The sequence below is a fragment of the Silene latifolia genome, chromosome 7, assembly GCF_048544455.1.
Source record: "Silene latifolia isolate original U9 population chromosome 7, ASM4854445v1, whole genome shotgun sequence".
In the NCBI taxonomy this organism is placed as follows: domain Eukaryota; kingdom Viridiplantae; phylum Streptophyta; class Magnoliopsida; order Caryophyllales; family Caryophyllaceae; genus Silene; species Silene latifolia.
This window is the reverse complement of record NC_133532.1, coordinates 28,969,728-28,978,431: the sequence shown is the minus strand read 5'-3', so window position 1 is coordinate 28,978,431 and position 8,704 is coordinate 28,969,728. Positions and strand designations below refer to the sequence as shown.

The 8,704-nt window shown below is 34.6% G+C and overlaps 1 protein-coding gene across 1 annotated transcript; it reads right to left on the bottom strand.

Annotated features, from left to right (window-relative positions):
- Nucleotides 1–4,138: 4,138 nt before the first annotated feature.
- On the bottom strand, nt 4,139–8,457 carry LOC141592007 (uncharacterized). Its single transcript, XM_074412543.1, has 5 exons — nt 8,376–8,457; nt 6,654–8,131; nt 5,040–5,465; nt 4,710–4,948; nt 4,139–4,502 (listed from the first exon to the last, which is right to left on the bottom strand). Exons 2-5 carry the CDS (start codon nt 8,125–8,127, stop codon nt 4,251–4,253), a joined length of 2,391 nt encoding a protein of 796 aa, XP_074268644.1. The 5' UTR covers nt 8,128–8,131; nt 8,376–8,457; the 3' UTR covers nt 4,139–4,250.
- Nucleotides 8,458–8,704: the final 247 nt, after the last annotated feature.

Sequence of the window (8,704 nt, the reverse complement as noted above, 5' to 3'; positions counted from 1 at the left end):
TTTGGATCTTGGAATCATTTATGTTAGTTGGGTGGAGGTCACTATATAAATGCAATACTTGTAGTTAAATTTACGAGTATTATTAAAACGATAGATGTTAATTATTTCCTTCATTTCCGTTTTTGTAGTGAATTATTCACAATGAATTCATCTAATACTCCTACACCAATCACCGTTGATACATGACTCCAATCATTCGATGAAAAATGCTCCAAGTATGACAATGACACGGTTAGAGAATTACGCGTTGGCATTGGTCAGGATGGAAATTTTTGCTTCTTTACCACCTCCACACCACCCACTCCAATATTATTGCCCATCACCTTGGAAAGAAAATCTTGTGAAGAAAATCTTACAAAACCCAAAGCATCCTTGTTTGAAGAAACAAAGAGAAATATCAAATTGAGTGGGAGTTCTAGCAAGAGTGTCCTTGCAAATGAAAGGAGTGTTGGTATTAATAATGGGAAGGCAAAAATGGGCGAGAAACCCAAACCTGATTATAAATTGGAAATGGATAGTGGGACTACCAAGACCAAGACCAAGAAGGGTGCCAAATCCTATGAGGAATGTCATTATTGTAATGTCATGAGCCATTGGAGGCGAAATTGTCCCAAGTATTTGGAAGATATCAAAGTTGGGCTTGTTACTCCAAGTGGGACTTGGAAATGTGGAAAAGCTAAATAAGAGTGATATGAATCTCCAACAAGGAAATGGAGCTAGGGTAGCCGCCACTTCAAGAGGGACTTATGTACTTGTTTTTACTAATAGATTTGAGTTATAATTTACATAATTGTTATTATGTACCCACTTAGTCTAAAACATTATTTCCATTTCTATGTGAGACATGAAAGGATTTATATTTTGTCATCAAAGACAATTGTTGTATTTTATTGAAAATAGACATGGATGTGAGCCATGTCACTTATCTTAATGATATACATGTTTTAGAAACTTCCAACTCAAGCAATGATATCTACATAATACGATCTAAAAGACTCATAACTAGTAATCCAAATGATTTGTACATTTGACATTTTCAATTAGGTTACATAAATAAGAATCGCATTAAAGGCTAGTGTCGACTGCATTTAATGAACCATTTGATTTTCAATCATATGGAATATGTGAATCTTGTCTCCTTTGCAATATGATTTGTACTTCCTTTAGTGGTAAAGGGACATGAGCAAGTGATTTGTTGGGACTAATACATGCCGATGTATGTGTTCTAATGAGCATCGCCGCAAGGAGAATTTATGACTACTTCGTCACTTTTACCGATGATTTAAGTAGATATGGGTATATTTACTTAATCAAATATAAAGTGAAGCATTTGAGAAATTTGAGAAATTTCTAAATGGTGTAGAGAACCAATTGAAGAAAAGACAAAAGCATTACGATCCGATCGTAGTAGCAAAGATCTAAGTAATAAATTTGATTTATTAAAGATGGATTATGACCTAGTGTCACTACCCATAAGATCAAACTAATATGAGTTGGTTTGAGTTGTTGAACTCAATTTTGGGAATTTGCAATCCAATACGGACAAGTAATTCTAAACGGATGGTCAACAATGAGATACCTAGAATAAAGAGTCTATTAAACAGATGACATGGATAAGACTCGTATATTATCAAGCTGCCATGTTAGGATGGCCTTTTGAAAGCTAATACATAGTCTAGGTAAACTCCTAATACTCCGTTAAATATATATGTTTGTGACTCACAAAACTATCTCTCAAGAAGATAGATGTATTTCTGAGAGATAGAGTGGGATTATATTGAATCGTCGCAAACATCTCTTATAATTGAAATGTTACTTTGTGAAAGTAATTGAATTATAGAGTGGGAGTGTAGTAGAACTATAGTCTATGAAGATATATTGGGAGTATAGTTCAGTGGGAGTTTTGCGCACATGTCTTGATGTTAAAATATTGCTTTGTGAAAGTAACGGTATTATGACCTTATTCCAAATCGATCTTGTTACATACGAGCCATAGCATTACAATCCGAAAATTGTTACTCAAGAGTAGATTTACTTAAAAGCGAGGGTCTCTTTAAAGGTAAATAGAGCTTCAGAGTATTCAAATGCATAAGATTGACATGAAGATGTTGATCAAAATTAGTCATGTTAGGAATTGCCGCATTTCATTTTAATGAAGAATGGCAAATAAAAATTCGCTTTTCTAAAATGGGAATTTAGAGAAGGAAGTGTTTCGAACACAAAATCTTAGATAAAGATTTAAGAATCCTAACATCTTATGCGTAGCTTTCTTAAGTGATCCCAGAGTGGTCTTAAGCAAGCATTAAAGAATTGTACTTTTCGTTCATGTGATAATAGTGAATTGTTTCATTCACATGATTGAAGAATCATGATTATACATAAAGTTAAGTGGGAGCCAGAATCATTTTCCCATGTCTTATATGTTGATAACATATTACTTATTGCGAATAATATACCAATGCTCTCTTCTGTCAAGAGTGATTGGGAGACTAGTAAAAGGTGCAATATACTTTAGATTACCGAATCTATGTGAGAGTATATTGGCATGGAGTTGAGAGTCTTATGAGGATAAGATCTTTCGTATTTGTTTAACATCAACAAGGTTGAATGGGTTATTCATGTTGATGAAAGTGGAATTACTATGATGGAGTCATAGTTGTTCACTGAACCTATTAAGTTGTTGATCGCATGAAATGGATTGCTAATGTTTCCGCCATTAAAATGATCATGTATGCCAACAGACGCACATGCCATGGTGTGACATATGCTGAGAGAATAATTAGTCAATAAAAAGGATAATTCCCATGATATGGCTTGTGAAAGCCTTAAAGAGCATTCTTGAGATTCTTGAGAAGAATTAAGGATTCGTTCAAATGTTTGGATGATAAACTAAGTAATGTGTTGAAGGGTTGCACAGACTTTAGTTTCTAAACCGTAAGGGATTTGTTGAAATCCTAGGGTGTCTTGTTGACTAAGGAGTAAGAGATTAGAAAAGTATTTTAGTATCGCGCATTGCAAATTCTACAAAAGGAATCTAAGTAAATTGTGATAAAAAAATCTACGTAGGGATTAAGGGTGAATCCCTCTACAAATGACTTTGTCACAAGTTATGCGATAACAGTGGGAGCATCTTTCAAGTTAAAGAGCCCAACCTCTGTGTTTTGCCTACTATGCTGATTGTTATCACGTTTACTTGGGTGTTTGAAATGGCGTCTTTTTTTTTTACGTCAAGGCAATTGGTTATAGAATCATGCCTACTATGAATATGCCCCTTTCTATACACTACGACTTAATTCCGCTTAGAATTCAACCAAATTGGGGCACCGTGCCCGAATGTAGCTCTAATGTCGAATGAAATCAACCGAGTGAAATAAAATAACAAGGTATGATATGACGAGCTAAAGCAAGGTCGAATGTAACTGCAGACCTCGAATGTAGCTCGAATGTCACGAAATCAATATGACGTACATGCACACACGACTCGAATGTGGGGCGAATGTTACGCGAATGTAATTGTTGGAAGTTTTCTTCTTTTAGTTCGACCTACGTTCGACCCCATTGGTTGCATGTAGGTTGAACCTTGCTTCTTTTTCTTCTTCTTCTCTTCAACCATCAATCTTCACTTTTTCTTTAGGCCACACATGACTTCAAATCCCGACTCCATTAACAATCTCCATGATTAATCAAAGTACCAAAATCATCTCTAAATCTCATATGTTGCCAAGAACAAAGCGGATTAACAAATTACTCCACAAAGCACATTAAAGACCGTCGCAAAACCACCAATTTGCACAAATACATCCAAAATTAACACCTACTAAATGTGTCTTATCATCTAATTGTTAGTTTATTTATCAAAATGAGTAAGTAGTTCTTATCTAGGGTGTAGGGAAAGCATGCTTGGTTAGTACTTGTCGTTGTTGAATCTAGTTTTCTAATTTTCGATTTGTTATCTCTAATTCATACTTGTTTTAATCAAGTCATTTTTCAAGTATAATGTAATTATTTATAATGGTCCTATATAGAAAAATAGCGTTTTACCGTAAAAAGTGAACTTTTACACCCTATACGAATTATATTGCATCATGTGCTATGATGGTGATGGGTTCTCTTTCTTTTGGCGAAAATGGGACGATAATTAAATAAAATGAGAACAAATAATATCATATATATTCACAGAATCACAGTATATAAGCGGACATTTACATTTACATTTACACAGCCTACCTTGCGAATTGTAACCTTTACTATTAGCATGGAAAAAGCAAAACTGATGGTTGTACATGTAACTTTCTTCCAACGAATTTGATTCTGTTGAGTTTATCACTACACCAAACTAACTGATCTGTGCTTATTCTTGACATATTCAACACTCTTGACACCAACTTCAAATCGATACGGGAGAAGAAATATAACACAGGATCTGATCCCTCTTCTTGTTGTCCATGCAAATTTTTCATAACGCAATGTTCGCTCCTTAATTCTTTCAGCTTCTTCTCTTTCTGCAATGCAAGATAAACCTGTTTACTACAAAGAGAGATCTAATACTTTCCCCAATGTTCCCCTAGAAAATGAAAGAACACTCGATGAAAATGAAACCCACCCATAATCCAGTTATGGACGAAGGCAGGCTAAGAATGTGTGGGATCTAAATTCGTGTCGTAGCCTAGACTAAAAACTGAGTACCAGTTTACAACAAACAGAGATACCTTTTGGAGAGTTGATCGAAGTCGTGATAATAGAGTGGTATCTGCTGGATTTTGTAGTTCAACATTGGCTTTAGGTTGACAATTCACTAGAACCGTACAGCTTGTGTCTCTGTCAGCACGAATGAACTTCCATAATATTCGAATGGACTCTTCAATGATCTCTACAAGCTGCAAACTTGTTATAGCATCTTTTTCGTTAACCACTTTTACTTCCTTCTTTCGATTCCTGTAGTTATCGTCTGCAAAATGCAAAACCGATAAATGTAATAATTAAGCCACATAAAACCTATACTATGTAAACGTATAATAGCAATAGGAAAGTAACATCACCTCGAACAAGAGGAACTTGGAGAAGATCGCGAACAGCACAACGATTCTTAACATAATGTTGCAGTCTTGGACCTTCAAAGGGTTCATCTTCTAAAAATCTAATTAGAAGAATTTGAAATGTCTGAAACTTTTCAGCGACATCGTTATAGTGACGGAGCCCATGAGGATCAGATTCCCATAACTCTATGGCCTTGACATATTCCCAGCAAAGGAATTCCCATGAAAGACACATTTGACCTACATACACCATCTCCAACTCACACTTTATTTCTTTGCTGTATTTCTTCATCGTTGACGGCTCTATACCGTCTCTCGATGATTTCGGCTTACAAGGCCAACAATCTACATATACAATTGCCGCTATTGCTTGATTTGATAGTTTGTTCTTGTTGAATGATTTAAGAGGCTCTTTCGGCTTCAGAAAACCTGTACGTACATTTGTGCTGATGTTAAGCTCATGGATTATGTTTGTAATTATAGTTTTAGCTATATTTGTGAAGGGTGTGTGTAGTGTAGGATTGTAAGAATCAAGCCAAGATCAACTTACCATACTAATCCCTTGTTAGTGAAACCATTTTTTCCTTTGTTTTCGACCCATGCTTATTTACCATTATTATTATTATTTACTTAATTGGTAAACATATATCGTAAGATTATATATACTGTATATTGTTCATTTTAGGACATGCTAGTCGCATTTCTACATTGCCATGAATCGATGATAAAATGACAAGAGCTCTTAAAATTAATTACTCTGTAAGTCCGTATGTATGAAGGGTGTGTGAGATAGTCGAGTGAAAACAAAGGCAGCATTTGACTCGTTATTGACTTTTGGAGCAAAAATAGGGCCATCAAAACAGTTTCTTTAACAGTTTCAAAATAGGTCCATCAAAACAGTTTCTTTTGGAGTATATAAGATAACATAAGGGATTCGGTGACCCAATAGAGTTTTAATAGTCATTTAATTGTGTCATGAGAAGGGAAATTACGTTTTCTTATACGAGAGTACTAACAAAAAATACAAAAAATCTTAAAAATATAGGATGTCAGATGCAGTCCTTAACCTAATGGAGAAATTATATATGTATGTGTGTCAAGTAGGTCCATTGTCTCAGTCGAATAATAAAATACAGCAATGAATACTGCTAATAACAATTATGAATAAAAACAAAGAAAGTTGCATGATATATATAGCAGAAAACATCAAAACATGTACGTAAGACAGAAATAACAAGAGTCTTAAGTATTGGTCAATGCCTCAATGGAGTAAAGAAATAAAACAGAGGAGATTTCCCTTTCATCAACACACACTTCATGAGGTGTTTGGTGATTACTGATTAGGTAAGGAAGGTCAATTGTGGAACTTGAACATATTTCTTCATAAGGTCATGACTCATGAGGATATGATCCATCATAAACAAATGTCGTAAAATATTACTTCCTCACATTCATCAGGTTCTTTATATTGGTGCGCTTTTCTAGGACCTTACTTTCATATGACTTTTAAAATTACTTGTGTTGTTTTAACTATATATATATATAGACCAGAAAAAGGAAATGTAAATAATTTGTTGAACAAATGTTGTAAAAGGAAAAGATAATGTAAAAACTTACCAGTTGCATACATCTTTTGATAGTTGAGGATATCCAGCTTTCTCATCCTTTCTCTGTAGCGTTTGTAAAACTTGTGAAGCTCATCCATCGCACCTTCATACTCATACTTCTCTTCAATTTTCCATGCCTTTAAATCTTCCAACATTTTTGGCGTCTCAGACTCCTCGAATATGGTCGGAAGCCCTATTGCCCGCACCTTCTTAATCTCCATTTTCAACTGTTCTACTAAATCTTGATGCTCCCATTCTCTTTCCAGCTCCTTTTGCGACTCAAAATCTGAACATACTTGTTCTTCTGAACTTGATTTTTCAGAATTTTGCACACTTTCTGCATCTATATTGCCGTTAACATCATCATCAAAATTGGACTCCAACTTATCTTGTTCGCTAACCAAATCAATATTTGTGTCTAAACTCTCATTATCAGCAAATGAATTTGACTCCACAGTTTTCTTCTTAACTCTTTCTTCACCTTGTGCTTGGGTGACGTGACAGTCGTTTTTATCTTCTAAATCGGACTCTAAGTCCTTGAGCTCTTCCAATATTTCCTCATCCTCATCCTCGATATCAACATTACCATAATCTTTGCTGAAATGTTGATATTCTATATCTTCTTTTGCTGAAAAATCACTAATTTGGTTTAAATCATTGAAACAATATTCCAACAAAGTTTGAATCTCGAACGCCCTTTCAAAATCAATATCAGACAAGAACCCGTCACTAAGTGAGTTGCCAAACGAGCTCCTGAAGCTCGACATGCTACTACAAACCACAGAATCCGACACCATATCCTCATTATCAGTAAACAATTGAGACCCATGTTCAAAGATATGTACATTATTCAATGAGTTGCCAACTATTCCACTTTGGTCTTCGAAATTCTCTTCCACCCTTTCAACAAACACTACTCCGCCTTTATGCTTTTGAGATACATCTATCTTTGAACACGGTTCGTTCCCATCTTCCGTAATTTTCTCATCATCACAATATACATTAGAAAAATTCCCACAAACATCTCTAACAGAACTTTCATTTCCTAAACTTAATTGAGGTTCATCGATGCCTTCACTACGCTGCGCATACACATTATCCTTGTTTTCTGAATTACTTACGGAATGAAGTTGATTTATTTCAACAAATTCTTCGAATGTCCGAAATCGAAATCGGAACTTTAGTAACGACTCTGCTTCCACTTCATCTTCAGTTATATTCTCATCAGTTTGATAATCTTTTTGCGCTTCACTCAACTGTAAATTTATATTCCTCTTTTCAGAAATAAACTTTTCTCGTAACCTGGACGGAAATAAACAAACATACAACTCTTGAAAATTTGACATATTCAAAACCAATATAATAAAATCGAAAAAAAAAAAGAGAAGAAAATATAACCTTATAATATGTCGTCCAATGAAACTAAACAAATTGAGCACGTAAGTAAAGATTGGCACCCATAAAACCCTGATGAATAACACCATTTTCCTGTACAGAAAAAAAAAAAAAAAAAACGTATTTTGATTGAGAACAAATATTAACTGTAAACCCATTTAAGAAGAAAAAAAAAACATGCTTTTGCTCTAATTCTTGTTTAAGCAAAAACAATATAGAGGAGTTGTTGATACTCCCTCCGGCCTCCGTCCCAGTCAATAGTTTACATTTGCTTTATAGTATGCGAATTCGATAGCTTCGTTCAATGTTCCAACAAAAAGAGAGTTAGACTTGCTACCTATTTAATAAAATAAAATAAAATCGCGATTTTGCGATGGATGAAAAGACAAGGGTCAAGTGTTGAACTTGGAAGATGCAGAAATTTCACCTAATTACAGATAGAGTTTTTCTTAAGAAGCTTTTCGAGGAATTTAAAGGCGTAATTGGCCGTTTAAAGATTTGAATGTTTGTTTTTACAATATGAGGAAGAGTCTACTTTGCCATGTTAATAGGAATTACATTGGAAATAGTCAGTTCTAAGCACTTAAACAGGACAGGCTCTCCCCAATTTATAGTTGATTATTTTTTTTTATTTTTTTTTTATTTGACGAGAGAATCACCAGTAAG

What these genes read in the sequence shown, in the direction of transcription:
- LOC141592007 (XM_074412543.1), bottom strand. Translation starts at nt 8,127, where the DNA reads ATGGTGTTATTCATCAGGGTTTTATGGGTGCCAATCTTTACTTACGTG. An exon ending in TCAAAAGATGTATGCAACTG is followed by an intron (nt 5,466 to 6,653) that starts GTAAGTTTTTAC and finishes ATGTACGTACAG; the next exon opens with GTTTTCTGAAGCCGAAAGAG. An exon ending in CCAAGTTCCTCTTGTTCGAG is followed by an intron (nt 4,949 to 5,039) that starts GTGATGTTACTT and finishes TGCATTTTGCAG; the next exon opens with ACGATAACTACAGGAATCGA.